This window comes from Symsagittifera roscoffensis, chromosome 1 (assembly GCF_963678635.1).
Source record: "Symsagittifera roscoffensis chromosome 1, txSymRosc1.1, whole genome shotgun sequence".
Classification (NCBI taxonomy): Eukaryota; Metazoa; Xenacoelomorpha; order Acoela; family Convolutidae; genus Symsagittifera; species Symsagittifera roscoffensis.
The window spans coordinates 91636957-91653082 of NC_087062.1; the positions used below are offsets into that span (position 1 = coordinate 91636957).

At 35.1% G+C, this 16126-nt stretch overlaps 1 protein-coding gene across 1 annotated transcript; it reads right to left on the bottom strand.

Moving 5' to 3' along the window:
• Positions 1 to 1562: 1562 nt before the first annotated feature.
• On the bottom strand, positions 1563 to 7665 carry LOC134857217 (uncharacterized). The gene is made up of 3 exons (XM_063873592.1): positions 6963 to 7665; positions 4393 to 4855; positions 1563 to 2955 (listed from the first exon to the last, which is right to left on the bottom strand). The coding sequence occupies exons 1-3, from the start codon at positions 7259 to 7261 to the stop codon at positions 1687 to 1689; spliced, it is 2031 nt and encodes a 676-aa protein (XP_063729662.1). The 5' UTR covers positions 7262 to 7665; the 3' UTR covers positions 1563 to 1686.
• Positions 7666 to 16126: the final 8461 nt, after the last annotated feature.

Below are 16126 nucleotides of genomic sequence, written 5' to 3' on the forward strand. Positions count from 1 at the left end.
AAACTTGAAATATTTTAGAGTTGTTTAGTTTCTGTAGTTAAATCAACCCCAGCCAATGAAAGTGAATTATTTCGCATCTAGTCACAAATTTTAAGACCAACAAGGTTGTCCTAAATCAAACTGAAATGGTTTAATTTGCCAAACACGCTGCATAACTTGTTAACAAAAACCTGGAAAACAGCTCATATAAATTAACCCATTGTTTTCAGTTTTGACATCCAGGTATAAATTTTTTTCTGATGCTATGGAAAAAAAATGTCTCTCACAAATTGTTACTTAAACACGAAGCCAATTGCTCTGATTGAACCAATACTAACTCATAAATTTTCTATCACTAGAAAACCCTCATTATCGCCGCCTCCTAGACACCCTCATAATCGCCGCCTCTTAGCTAAAAATTAGCATCTTTATTTCAATATAGATGCGATTGTTCGCTTAAAGCTACGCGGCATTTTGTTCAAAATATAAATTGGTCTGATTGAACAAATACTAACTCTTTGCTTTCACTTGTTTCAAAAGTCGAAATAATAATATTTACTGATCATGTAGGAAATGAGGACACTCCTCATGTCAGAATGACCGAATGACCCAAAATTATGTTAGCCAATCAGAGTTTTTATTCAAAAATCCGACTAAATTAATCTGATTGAGCTAAATATCAGTCATTTTTCGATTATTTGAAAGACGCTGACTGGTTGAGACTTTTTGCGCTTTCAGTCCTTCTGGTTTTTAAGAGGGAATCACTCGTGCACGCTGGACCATAGGGCGAAAAATGATGTTGACAAATCAGAGCTCATTGTTCAAACATTCAAAAGAAATAAGCTATAAATCAGTCAGTCTTGAAACATTTGAAGGCTTTGATTGGTTGATGATTTTTGCGCTTTCGATTCTTTGCAATTGACAATAGCCTTTGTGTTATTGCTGTCTTGCCAAGTATTTCAGCAAATATTTCAATTTAGTTCCACGAAATTTTGGGAAATTAGTTGGTGGTGTTCCTCATGAAGAAGGGACCGAATATTAAAAATCCATTTTCACTTATTTACAGCCAATCAGAATTAAGTGTTCAACAATTTCAGAGAAATCAACAAAACCTCAAAGAAAGCAAATAAATCCGGGCGATTAAATTTATATTGACCGATTAGAAAATTAGCAGATGTGTGAGTTTTCAAATTTAAGAAATCGACGTCGGGTAATGGAAAAAACTTGTGACCGATTGATAAAAATGAAAAATATAACAAAAGTTTAGTGTATATCTGCACGAATTGTACAAAAAAACTTTGCTCTGCTGCTATAATTGATTTTCAGTTAATAAAGACTTCAGTTATGAGCAAAAGTCATGTTGCCAATAAGAACATTGGGTGTTTTCAATTATATCCTCCTCTGTTATACCCCGCGATAAGTTCTCGGGATATCAGCGCTGCATTTGCAAGTAAAATCAGTCCAATTTTATACAATAAAAAAACATTTCGTTGTTTATCATTTAAATGGGGGGGGGGGGGGGGGTATAAAAACTCAATATGATTTTGCCGTGTCTGAAAAGTTTTTTTGTATTTTCAGTAAATTGATGGTGAAATCAAATTTTTCGATCAACTAGGTGCGAGATTTTATAAACACAAATAACGCTAAGGTATGATTTTCTCGGTAACGGTTTTCCCCGTGTAGTTATTTCTTTTGCTGTATACTTTTTCATAACAAATCATTGATTTGTTTCACCAGCTTTTCAAAGCTGGCGACATATTCCTTCATATCTGCTAAGTAATCTCCGCTTTCTGAGAAATCAAAACACGGAAAATTGGAGATGCCACTCGCCACGCGTTCTCCGGGCTGATAACCTCTCTGAAAAATTATTGGAATCAACTGTTTCTTGGAATCAACCGCATAGTTAAACTCGATTTGGCAATTTTCACTGACTTCATATTCTTTGGACAAAATTGGGAGAACAATGTTTGAGTTTCGAACTTCATTTTCCATTGCTTCTCGAATTGTCTGTCCCGTTTGTTCTTTGTTGATCAATACGTCATATCCCATGTTTTGTAAATCGATGGATAGTTTGTGCACCAGTTTTTGGTCCGAGGAGTTATAACTAATAGCAATCAATGCATTAGTATTATTACGGCCAGAAGAGCATTCAGCCTGTGATTTTTGCTCCTTAGATGCCTTTTTTGAATATAATTTGACCCCTGTGAAAGGAATGTGCGTAAAAATTGCCGAGTTGTTATCACGAACAACTTTGACGTCGTGATTATTATGGAACGAATCAGACAACACGTTCAGCTTTTGCTCGTTTTCCTCGATTGCGAGAATTCTGCTAAGTAAGCGTTCGGCGTTTTCCCAGGGTGCTGACTGTTTTGTAATTTTCAAACTATTAAGAACTAAATTTTCCAGATATTTTTCATCGTCCACACTGTTGAGGATTTCACAAGCTTCCTTCTCAGTTCTAGGACAAATCGGCGGAACATTTTGATTTTGCAAGAAGTTTAACGTTTTTAAACGCGACAATAACTTCGTTGGGTACCAATTAAATCCATGTTTTTCCAACTCCATATCTGGAGCAAATTTCGACCAGCGGCCATATGACGGATCCCTGTTGAAAGCGTTCCACAGAGGTTCAAACTCGGCCTTGGAAGCGTTATTTAGCTTCAGCTCTAGCAACTCTTTCACTTTTCTCCGCGTTTTAGCTATAGTGAATTTTCTTGTTGGGTCGTTCCGCTTTGAAAAGCGTAATTGAGAAAAGTAGCTTTGGTAGCTGCTTGACAAGCTCGCGCCCCTCGTTGAAAAGAAGGAGTTTTTTGGAGGCCAGTTGTAGAAAAGGCAATCGAAAGTTTCTTTATAGTCGTCTTCATCTTCATCCTCGTCTTCGCCATTTTTATCCAGATTATTTTCATCGAAATTTGGTGTAGATGCTTTAACATTGGGTTCATCAGTTGGATTCTGGCTTCGGTCTGCCGACTTTTCCTAAATCATGAGCATCAAATTACACAATATTTTACTGAATCTTTATCAAAAGATTTGGAAAAAGATCAAAAAATCAAGTTGTCTTCTGAGAAATCGAATTAAAAAAATATAGCCGGTTACTGTGCAAGTAGCACTCAATATTCCATATTTAAAAAAACTACAAAGAAGTATAAATTTTTTTCAAATTAGTGTAGTTTTTTCAGCGTGTTATCATAAAAGGATCTGACGTAGAACTAGAATTTAGGCATATTCGACAGCCAAATTGATGTGAGAAAATTAGACAAGAGTTTTGTAGAAAATTACCAGCCAAAATAATTATAAGAAATCAAAAAAAAGTTAAAAAATTCCAAAAAAATTTCAATTTTTTTTGCAGAAAATTTAAAAAAATGTTGATTTCCAAAACGGGGAATCAAATTTTTTTTTATTTTGTTCGAATTACGACTGAAAAGGCTTCAATATGGTATATCACTCGACCCACTCCGATGATGATCTGTGGTACTTGACTTTGCGTGGAAAACAAAAAAAAAGAAAAGAAGGATAGCCGATTACTGTGCAAATAGCACAGAATTTTCCAAAAATAGTCTTAAAAATAAAAAAATTGTTTTTTTTTTCAAATTATTGTCGTTTTTTTTCTGTTTGGTGTGAAAGTAAGATCTAAAAGAAACAACAGAAATTAGGTATATTTGACGGTCATAGTCAACTAGGCGAAATGGAAAACGGTTTCTGCAGAAAATTGACTAGAAAAACAAAACAAATATCGTATAAAAATTTAATTTTTGAATTTTTTCATTCCCAAAATGGCTCAAAATTTACAAAACCTAGGCTATAAGCTAGCGTAAACTTCCAAGCAAAATTTGCTTCAGTAAAATTAAGTTTTCACGGCTTAAATTAAGCTTAAATAAGCTATTGTAACCCTGCAAACCGTACTTTGACAAACTGTATTAATTCAAAATTAGACTAAAAACCAAGAATTTCAAACACATTTTTTTAGACCATGAGAAATAGTTTCAAAATTGTTCAATGTGGTTCGAATCACAACTGAAAAGACGTTAAAATGATATATCACTCGACCCATTCCGATGATTATTTGTGGTACGTGATTTTACGTGGAAAACAAAAAAAAACTAAAACACATCCGAATACGTAGTTCCTACCCATTATTCAAATGGTTGGAACAACAAGAATAGCAAGATGTTGTACGAGTAGCACAGAAACTTCCCCTGTCACCATAATTTTTTATGGTTTTTTTCTGTCTTCATTTTAAGGAAGCTCAGAATCAGAGCTGTCCCAGACTTGTTTGACAATAAGATTATTTGGAGTTCAGATGTCATCAGTCAATTGTCATTTGAAAGATGACAATTTTTTAGGCAAAAATGCCTCCAACCATTTTTTTTATACGGGTGAAAAATCATTTAAAAACTTTTCAGACTTAAATACCCCAACTTCTGACACATCAGAAGCATTTGAAATTGAGGAGCTGCGAGACGAAAACCAAGAGTCTCTCCTCGTCTTGTTTTTCGCTTTTTCTTTGCTACGATCCAGTTCAACTCGACTTTGGTCCGATGTTTCTCCTGACGGTTCGTAAGTTTCGTGACTCCAGGTTCGAGGCTCCGACTCGTCTCTTGAATTTCTAGGTCTCGTCTCTCGCAGGTTTTCAAAGCCCTTATTTAAATTTCCTCTCGAGAGCTCATACGGGTCATTATATTTGCGCCACTCACTCCACTTGTCAATCCAAAGCTGCGCAGGATATTCTGTCGATGCAAATTCGGCTCCATTCGTTTCAAGTGTTGGGAAAGCGGACTCATTAGAAATTGTTCTGCGCAGTGAGCTTGACTTGCAGACAAATCCTTGAAGATCATCGATCAATTTCTTTTCATCGGCAGTGAATGGTTGACAGAATCTGAAAAAAAAATAAAGCCGATTCCTGTGGATCTCGCGCATAATTGTCTGACCGCAGTTGATCAAGGAGGAATCTGCAAAAGGAAGAGAAAAATCGAGAGAAATTTCTCTATCAAATGTTCAATAGTTTTTACAATACGACTTTTTTAATTTTTTTTTTCATTAATTTTATAAGTTGTTCCACTTTTCTAGCCGGTGAATGGGGGTTCATTTAGATTATAATTTGCTAGAGCGATTTCAATGCCGCTATATTCATTTTTTTAAATGTAGTATTAGATAGCAGAAGATTTATCAAAGTAAAATAGTCTGAAAAAAAAAGAAAAATTGACACAATTTTTTCTCAGGGCGAAAATTCTTTTAATTTGTAAATTCTAATTAGACAAAAAAATTTATGATGATACGGCAGTTGGTACCTATAATTTTTCCTAGACTTGCTTGAGCTTCAAGCTAAAACTTTGTATTAAGTTAACATGGCTTATGACACTCTGAAACTCAGTTTATAATAATAGTTACCATTGAGCCTCTAGAAAGAGCAACATAGCTTCAGCAAAATACTGTCATACAGTTTTGACAGGGCAGCGAAGCGGAGCCTTGAATCACGTGCGATACGGCGCATGCGTAGCATTGCAAGCTAGCTTTTAGAAAAAAATACAGAAATCACTAAGATGACAAAATATATTTCAAAAAAGTTTGACTTCAGAAAAACAGTCGAGAAACACAACCAGCAGCATTGAATAGGCTTTTGGCATAATTTAATCTGCGGCCACAAGACCGACAAAACGTGGATAGACAAAAAGTTGAGCCAAAAAAAGCTATAAGAAACTTCATGAAAGCTCATGTACGCTCAAACAAAAAAGCCCGATTGGGATGCGAAACCCACACCTTCAAGTGAAAAGACAATTGAGCAGTCTCTTGACCATATGGTAAGGAGCCTGGAGTTTGTAGAGTTGCAATAATGAAGCAAATTCATTTTCTTGTTGATTTGTAGAAAAAGTTCAAAAATGCTTTCTGACAAAAAAAATTGATCCCCAATGAAACGATTGGCTCCTTCAATTCAAAAGAAAAAAGATATTTTATCGCTATCTTTTTTGACAAAAACTCAAAGAGTTTGGAAGCAGCAAATTTATGAAGTTTCGGACTAATTTATGCGCTTTGAAGACTCATGTATTATGCGAAACGTTTATAACGATAAGTTGATATGTGGCAATTTATCCCGCACTACTCATTTTTCAATATGATCAGAGACAAGCTATTTGGTGATAAAACTACCTATATGACTCATACAATTGCTCTTGAGTTTTTATACTGGATGCTGGAAAACAAAAAACAAAGGGTTCAAAATTTACAGTTTATTATATTTTTCTCTTTTAAAATTATTGAAACCAATTACAAGGCAGTTAGATTATTCGGGGCTTTGTCCTCCTGATTAACGAGTCGTTTTCCAATCATTATGGTTTTCAATTATTATTCCGGCTGAATGCATAAAAATTCTGAATAAAATATGAAAAAAAAGGTGTTTAGAAACTTAAATTTGATCACTACAACCAATATAATCACAACGTGAAAAAAAAACTATAATTTTTAAAATTCAAACCATCCGGGGAGGGTTAGTGTAAGTACAAATATTGTTTTTTAATCGAAAATCCGTTTACGGCTAACTCTTGTTTATTGTTGTTGCTTAAATTGCGACGAATAAATAAATTAAAGAACTAAAAAGAAAAAAAAAACAGTAACCGTAAAATCTGCAAAATTGTGCGCCTACCCAATGCACAGTTTGGTCTCGTAATGAAAAAAAATGTAATCGAAGCGTAGCAGCGAAAATCGCAGACGGTTCTCTCGAGATCTAGTCAATCTATTATTTACTCTGATTATTAAGAAATCTTCTGAAGTCCGCATTACGGGTTATACAATGATTATTTTTCGAATATGTTGGACGCTCTTGTAGGTTTTGATTTTTTAGGAAAGGGCTCAAAATATCCTGAGTTTTTTTTGCCAGAATTAAAAAACTGTATAAAGACCGTCCAACTCCAACTATTTCACAAAAAGTATCGTCTTAGATTCCTCAAGAACTAGAAATGGTTTCTATATTTAACCCAATTAAAACTAACTTGACAGACGGTGTATGGTAGCGGTACACGTAGAAAACATCTGTTGCATATATCACAAACTGTTCCGACTCTTTTCGTTTGTTCCGAGCATATGACGAGATGTTCCGGGTGAGAAGATTCCCCAAAGTGGCCTCTAGTTTTTCTGCCTGTGTATTGTGAGCTTTGATTATTATGCGGGTTTTCAACTTTTCTAGTTCTAGGAGCTCGTAAACGTCCTGATCCGAAGGAACTGAGATAAGTTTTTGGATAAATTTGTCAACTTCTGGAAAGTTTTTGAATTTTGAAGACGAGCTAGACATCTTTTTTTTAAAAAAAAGTCTGTTAGTTGAGTTAATTGAGGGTAAAATTCAATTTAAAAAAAAATAATTAATACTCTGGTCTTAGCTGTACTAAGAATAAAATGAATTAATCCATGGAAAAACAGAAAAATGATTTATTATTTCTTCTCAAAATAAGCCAAATTTAAACAATTATGAAGTTGACGGTAAGAAAAAGTGTCAATCAACTTAAATGTAATATTTCCTTAAGTCAAACCAACGAATATGGTCAAATAAATGTGAAGTACGAAAACTGAAATGACGCAGAATTTTGAGCTACTGTGAGACCTGAAATTTATTTGTTGTACGTGTGCATACAATGATCGTGTTGTCCCTTTGCCTACGCAAAACACACCAGTTTTCTCTATGCTACTATATACATTCAATTTTCATGGTAATATTTTCTCTGCAGGCAAGCCATTGTTAAGCCATACTATGTATGAAGATAGGCGGTCTGAAAGCAGACAACTTTAACAGAAGACTGGTTCCTAAGCCGACAAAGCTTTGCTGTATTTGCAATTGGAAACAATTGCATGCCAAAAAAGATGGCTGATTCGGCAAGAAATCTATGGATCTACATAACAATAACCCCCTCCCCTTCAATAAAGAGGGTAGTTGTTAATTTAAGTAAACTTGTAAGCAAATAAAGGGCACTATGTTTATATATTCGCAAATAAGTAAGCAGAAGGCTATAATTTGATTGCTAACAAATTTATGATATGATTGCGCATGCATTCAAACTTATTGTTTTCTGGTGGTGGAGCTCAACTTACAGAAAGTACCCTATTTTAGGCAACCCTCAACAAAATACTCATCAAGCTTCTCGATCATAATAAGATCTTCACAACAAAAAGAAAAATGTAAACTTTTTTTTTCTCAGGTCTCAATTTGGTTAATTGTTTTTTGAAACTAACTTATTTACAAAACAACATATTATGTCATGAAAAAATTTTCAAAAAAATTGTTGATTTGAAATGCATACCACTTTGATTTCCCTGTCACGCACCAAAAGTCTATTTTCTGTGATATTTTTGAACGATTTTGAGATTATTATAAAAGCTTTGGTACAATATTTTCCCCATGAAAATTATTTATTTTCTGCAGTAGACAGAAATGGACGTAATGCAGTGCACAGGGGCGGATTTAGAGGGTAGGGGGCTTTTTTGGCCTGTTTTTTCAAAGTTTTGCCTGCGGCACAGAATTTTTGGCAAAAACAGAGTCTTTTTAGTGCTTTGGGAGAGCTCGAAAAATCAATATGGTCGACCTAAAAAAAATCGACAAAATTTTCAAAAATTTTTGATAATCCGCTCCCCCCTCGATAAAATCCTAAATCTGCCCCTGACTGTGCATAAATGGACATGATTTGTTATAAACTTATTCAAATGATGTTTAGATCCTCTAAACTTTCAACAGTTTGGATCTTTTTTGAATATTGAATTTTTTTTGATAGCTTTGATGTCCGTTTGTATAGAATAGTACCGTATTCATTGCTCACGAACCCGAGATATTCGTATTGTTTGCATCCAAGTTTGCTTTTGACCACGAAAAATAACAAGTTTTGCTTTTGATCCTGTTTGTCTTCTAACCGTCTGACATTAACGGTATAAAATCTCAGAACGCGAGAAAATCTTTTTTGTTGTTCAGTGTGGGTTCTTTTTTTGGAATTCTATGGGCATAATCCCTTGCTCGTAGAGCCCCCTTTGGAACTGATTGGTCCTTCTATGATGCTGAAATTGCTTTTTTTTTCTAGTTTCGTCTAGTTCAAGTAGGCTTTATGCGTAGCGGAATTGGAATGCAGACAAACATTAGGATACCGGTTTACCTGTGCCTATGTAGCTAGATTGTCTAAAAGCCGGTCTACCTTGGGCATCTTAATTATGGTTTCTGTAGATGGCTCTATTGATTTGCATTGATTTGCCTAAAGATCATAGCTAGTTTGATTGACTGGGCTTGTTTACTCATGAAGGGGATCGTGTTGATTAATGTGTCGTTCGGATGACTTTGTTTCTATCCAAGAGTTATATCGCTGGTATGTAGATATTCTGCATATACTACAATATCTGTGTCCTGAAAGTTTCGGTCCTGGTATTGTTTAATTTGCCTGACTTGTCCTATAGCTTCCGTATGTTCGAGTGTGAGCACTTATTATGATTTGTTTTTTTGACACTCCATTTTGCCTCTTCGATTTTTGCTTTTAAATCTTTTAAACGTGTAGTTGAATTTTAAATCCTTTCTGCCTTGGGATTGAATAATCAAATGCTTGATCTGCAATTTGTGTTTCTGCGAGTAGGAATCTCCGCGTTAGTCAATTTTGGCGGAAAATTTTCTGCTAAAATTGCGTTTTTGATTGCAGTACATTTTCATTTGCCTTTCATCACAACTTAAGCCATTCACATAGTAGTTTTTCCAAGCGTCTCGGTTTTTCTTCTTTTTTTTCTGGTAAAAACCTCAAATCTATCAATTGTGACTGTTATGTATTGACAACTGGTCCCACGTTGTCGAGTTGACATGCAGACTAATTAGGCCATGACAAACATATTAGATCTTCATAATCAACCTTGTAAAACCACTCCTTAGACCATAAAGTTGATGCTTGTGTGAGGAGGGGGGAAAAGGAAAAAGAGCCTAATTGTTTCGAAAGGTATTGACATTTTATGTTCTTTTTGTATTTGTGAAACTTCACTTTTAAGTGAAAGTTTCCTTTGCTTTTTTTTTTCATTGCGTTTTCGTTTAAAATGCCAGATCTGTAAAAAATAAATTTCGTCTAATTTCGTTTTTGTAGCATCCGTCTAATTTGCTTATCGCCTAATTTCCTAGGCCCCGTATTCTATATCAGTTTTGTTGTACAGTTTTTTGTTGTAGGGTCTCTACTCAAGTGGATATCCTATATACCCGAACATATAATAGTTGACTGTGTGACTTGAGTAGTAAGTTGGAAGATCGTCAATGGCTTTTTTTTTGAATTGAATGTTAGCTCAATCTTTTATTTTGTTTTTTTTTCTGGAAAAAATATAATTACTATACCTTGATACCAGAAAATCGAACATTTAAAACAACAATATCATTTTTTAAGTAAATTTTATCAAGGTTCAGCATGATAATCATGCAAAATTTAACAAGAAGAGCCGGTTGCTGGGCTAGTAACACAGTATCATCCGCAAACTTTTCTGCGTGGCGTGATGAAAAAATTAAATGAAAGCTAAGTTTTAGGCCAATTCGATAAAGTCTTACTGGACAACAAACTTCATCTGTATAAAATTACTAGAAAAACAAAAAAGTCAAACAAAACTTAAAAAATTTGTTTTTGATTTTTTGTCGTTTTTTTACCAAGCTGGTCAACGCCAGTAAAGTTAAAAAGTTAATTTTACTGGAATAAGCTAAGTGTCAGGGATTGCATTAAAGTTTCACGGCTTATCCATCTAATAAAAGCCTGTACGCTTGCTTTTTTCACTCCAAGTTAGTCTAAAAAAACTCAAACTGGTTTTTCTCGACACAGGAAAATGTTTTCACCCGAGAAAAATGTTTTTCTCGACACAGAAAGATGTTTGAATCACGATATAGAAAGCTACAATATGTTGCAGCACTCGGGCAATTGCAATGATTATTTTTGGTACCTAATTTTAAAAAACGGAAAATAAAAAACCTAAATAAACCCGAAGACAAAAATTCCTCCCCATTTACAATGATCGGAACAACAAAATGCCCGAGTGAAAGTTGATTTTTTCTGCTGTTAAGTCAGACTGTTAACTGCATTTTATGCAAACGGATAAAAAAAAACGGATAAAGAAAGGTATTCTCAAACTGAACTGCTCTGCCCATAAATTCACCACACTAACCTGCATATAGGGCACATGTACAAATAATAACACACAGCTACGGGAAATTCTAAATTCATTGTTATATAAAAGCAAGCTATGCAATGGGCTTACAGTGTAGTTGTGTAACATATTTTCCACTAAATCAGATTTGATTGTCAAAATTTATACCCTGAAGCAAAAATCAGCGGTAAAAAGATCACAGGGACAAAAATTAGATTGTTTTTTTTTTTAATTTCTCGCCAGAGAATTTTCCGGTAGCATGTTTCTTGTAGATTTTAGTGTCTCTTCTGTTAGTTGTTTTTCAGCGCAGAAGTTTGAGAAATTGTAAAAACAAAGATATAAATTCGTTTGCTATCATAATAGGTAATTTTTTAAAATATATTTTGGTTGATCATTTATAAAATAACTTATGTAAAACCAATATGTACAAAGAAGTTACCAATATGTAAAAACGAGTTAGAATTAGAAATTTGCATTATGATGCATTTTTATCTGAATGAACTGCGGAGTTCTGAGAAAAAGTTTGGTCCAAGTCTAACATTGCTGTTAAATGATTTTCTGTTAAAAGATCCCAAAAAGAGCGTTTTTGTTGTGGCTGGGAATGCAGAAAAGGTCGATTGATCCAGTAGTAAAGCAGCACTATTTCAATCATTATTAAACAAACTCTTGGAATTGCGGATTTCAGTGACAATACAAAAATCCACTGATAAAACGAGGATTCTTGAAAAAAAAACCGGAGGTTTCTAGATTCCGCATACAAAAATTGGTAACGGCCACCTGTGCTGTTTTATTTGTTGCTGGATTACAAAAACCAGAGCAGCCAAAACTTGAATTCTACTCGTAGCTGATTTTCGCACCATGCGAGCATGGATTCTAATCGATTATAATGGATTTCCCATACAAAATAATTAACTATAATCTGTTACAGTTGTAAAATTCAGACCGCAAAAAGAAGTATCTGGTTATTAAATTGATTGTTTTTGGAAAAAAAATACGTTATATAGCATAATAATTGATTGTAGTGAAAATTTAAATTTAAAAAAATGAACTGGTTTAAAATGAGAATTGAAAATTTGTTTAAAAAAACAAATTTTCAAAATCCAAATTGAAAGCTAATAAATTGTGAAACGTATTACTCGGATTCAAATTTGGGCTTTGGTAATTGATTATAACAAATTGTTATGTTAATTTTTTGACAATTATCTTGATTACAAGGACCACATTTATGTGTTTGAGGATCTTCAATTGATTATGATCGTGATATTTTCCAAGATGTTACAATCTCTTTTAATTCATTATAGACTAGCAACTAGCAAGCCCGCCTCCAATAATCAATTGACTCGCAAAAATTAGTTGTTGTTCTAATCAAGCTATCCAAGGAATGAAACTTTGAACTTCGACTTGCGCCATATCGTAAATCGGTCTGAAAAACTTTAGCTTTCATAGTACGAATCGGTTTGCGAAAAAATGAAGTTTTTCTAAGCAAGCTATGAAAATTTAAAGTTTTTCATGAAGCAAATCGGATGGCGAAACTTTAGGCTTACTATGGAAGCTATTAAAGCAAGAAAAATTCGTGTCATTTCATAGACTGAATCAGTTTGCGAAAAACTTAAGTTGTTCTAAGGAAGCTTTTGCAGCTGGAAACTTTAAAATCATTCAAGTTATTTTACAAATTGAACCAGTTTGTAAGAAGCTTTAAGTTTTCTAAGCAAGCTTCTTAAGCTATGAAACTCTAAAATATTTAAGACTTTGCTTCGCGTAATGTCACGATTGTCTACCTCTTTCACTTCTCTCGCAATCTTCGCCTCGTTATTTCCCCGTAATCTTCTCTTGCCATATGATGCTGATTCTGATATGATGCTGCCATTTGATGCGAATTCATTGGTACCGCTGAGGAAGCAATTCCTTGCCAGTTATTTTCTCAATAAATTCATGTCGACCTCATGGCTCCAATCATTCTATGGGATTGGTGATTCCTCCAAGAACCCTTAACAAAAATTTTCCGATCTCCCATAATAGTTTTTCTTGCCGCGATATGTAAATTGTCTCCATACGCTAGTTTGGACTAGCATTGAAAAAATTGTGAAAAGGTAGGTTTATTTCAAAATGAAATGGTGAAAAACTCAACCCGACTGACAAAATGGGTTTGGATCAATTTGAAACTATTTAAAACCGACTTTAAATTGTAAGTTTCGGGGATGAAAGTTTCGGGATGTCTATCTCACTTCACTACGCCGCAAAAATTTTTCCTTTGGTACATAGTTCAGCGGAACGTACAAGGCTCAATACTACCAACAATCGCGAAAGGGTTAGTTTGAAGGCAAGCTACTTTTAAGTGTACTATGCTGATTGCCTCTTTTCGTAAAGCTCTAGCGACGTGTCCCTTTTCACTCATTTGCAACAATTGCCATGAAGGTAATTGAATTCAACGAAACAAAAATATAGCAGGCTTTCAAATTGTCTAAAAAATTAGTTCATCAATTTTCTTGAACGAGACAGCCCGCGTTACTTCAAATCGTTTTTGACAAATGTTTCTAGCAAATTAATACTCAATCATTTTATAATTTTTTATTTCCAAATATCACTCAATTTATTATCTAACCAACTGAGAACTAACTAGCCACCAGCTATAAATTGTCTTTTTCTCTGAGAACAAATTAATTGACTCAATAGCAATAACTGTTTTACCTCTTGGAGGCTCTCCGGTTCTCTCCAGTTCCTTATCTTGAATTACACTCAGTTTTGATTGAAGTTATTCGATTCCCTAACAGCTCTGGCGTCCATCTAATTCTCTCCTCCGCACAAGTTTTTTTATTATATACCTCCCTCTGTCAACACTGCCAATTGCTAAACTCGCTTTTTTACAATCCCGTCAAGCTTATTAGATACCAGGCAAGTGGCAGCTGTCACAATTCGACCCAGGCAAAAAAAGTCATACGAATAAACCAATCATTTCCTGGCCTCCGTGAAAACTAGCCCTCGAGTGCAACTCAACCGTCAAATGATGCTATAATACTCAGTAAGCCACCCAAGGTCTATATTTTAATTATCCAGTAGTTTTTGTCCTCCCGGGGTAGGGATAAACTTTTTCGTGGATAGCTTATTCGTTTCTAGCATCTAAATTTCCATCCATGCTCTATTCTAATCCCGACCTACAAGCTCTTAGGGGAACGTATTAGGGCTCAAATTTACCAAAACGTCACCTCCAGTAGCACGGTGAATTTTCCGTTCTATTTTTTCACTCAGGACACTTACTTAACTAGCCGCGCCCCTATTACTGCCTCCGCTGGCACTGCTGTTTTTTAGTGTATTTGAATTGCTATTGATAGATTAACTAAGATAGCTCAACCCAGTAATTACTCATTCCACTTTAATGAGTTCCACTACTCCAATACTGTAGACAAAAAACACGATAGTCCTATAAGTGCCAAGGCTTCTACTGCACCTGCTACAGGTACTTTTCATCAACCCTAGTTCCCACTAAATGATCACATTCCATACTCAGTAATTATTTCTGAGGGATAGATCATGTTTTGGTGTTAATTCTAGGGGTTTTTTATGCAATTTGAGGTCATAACACCCAAAGCTCAACCTATTGTCACACAAGGGTCACCAGGAGTCAAATTTCTTTGCATAATTTTAGGGTCTCATGGGGTTTCTTCTCAACAAGTTTTATCCATATCCGATTATTACATCTCGGGTTTTCCCATTTTAAAGGTCCATTGTCACTTTTCCCTGGAATTGGCTAAAAACACCGGAAGATGTTATTGGAGGGTTTGGTTCACCAGGGTTTTTTTCGGCGGTGGGGACCAGTATCTTATGCCCCAAAAAAAGTATACCGCGCACATAATTAGCGTAAATCGCCTATTTTTGGTCTAAGACTCATTTATGTTACAAATGAATTCATTTACAATTTGATTCATTCATGTTACAAATGAATCAAATTATAACACCTGCTGCATCTTGCCATATTATCTTTCCAAGTTTCAGCTTCCTTAGTTCTACGGGGGTCGAGAAAAAAGACTCGGAATTTACGGGGTGGGTTTGTTTAAGAAGGGAATAATCGGAAAAAGGGGTCCAGGGAGCCTGAGGTTCCTTATTTAACCGTCACTTCACTTAGTCTATAACATAATAATTGTTGAGGCCATTCCAGCCGCTAGTTGCCGAGATCTGATAGAGCAATTTCCGGAGATGCTTGTCCGGGTCAAAGCATCTCTAGTACCGCCCCTCTGAGTTTCATCATTAATCCCAGCGGTTCACAATCTGGAGGGGGGTTGGGAGGTGGAGGTATAGCTGATTCTGTTCCAACTTTTTTTTCGGGCAAAAGAGATACTAATTCTTTCAAGCTTCCGTTAATTTGGACATAACCGATTGTTTGCTGCACTTTTCATCGTAATGATTAGTCAAAACCCAACTACGTGCTACTCATTAACTTTACTACACTGCATGCAATTCCCAAGGTTATGCTCTCTCAGCTGAGTTTTTAGTTTGCCAAAACTATGTGAGGATCACCAATCTTACACAACTCGATTAACCATGTACATTTTGTAACCTGGAACGAATTTTGACTTGATTCAAATAGACTCACCCAAGGTTATTTCCGATCACTTTAATTGTCTAAAACATCAAATTAAATTGGTTGAGATAGATTTTGCTAGCTACTTATCTTATATCCGTTCTAAGTTCACCCTCCCCCCCCCCCCAACTCAGATTTGACCCCCTGCGGACCCAAAGCGTCCCCCTTTGTACTATTTCGAGATATCTATTTTTGGCCGTCTGACCACAAAACAAAATTTTTCCAAAGGCACCTTTGGCGCCAATATATTTTAATTTTGAGGGGGGAACGCGCGCCGAAATAACGCAATTTTTTTTATCAAAGTTTTCCAAAATGTGCCTCAAAACGGCTTTTAGGCCTGTTTTTTTTTTCAAAAGTTTACCTGCAGCGCAAAAAATTTGGTCAAAATAATAGAGCTCAGAAAATTAAATTGGTTGACCTAAAAATAAAAAGGTCGACAAAACTTTCGATTTT

Coding starts and splice junctions, on each gene's coding strand:
- LOC134857217 (XM_063873592.1), bottom strand. CDS start 7,261: ATGTCTAGCTCGTCTTCAAAATTCAAAAACTTTCCAGAAGTTGACAAA. Junction 4,856..6,962: donor TACCATACACCGTCTGTCAA/GTTAGTTTTAAT, acceptor TTTTTTTTTCAG/ATTCTGTCAACCATTCACTG. Junction 2,956..4,392: donor CTGATGTGTCAGAAGTTGGG/GTATTTAAGTCT, acceptor CTCATGATTTAG/GAAAAGTCGGCAGACCGAAG.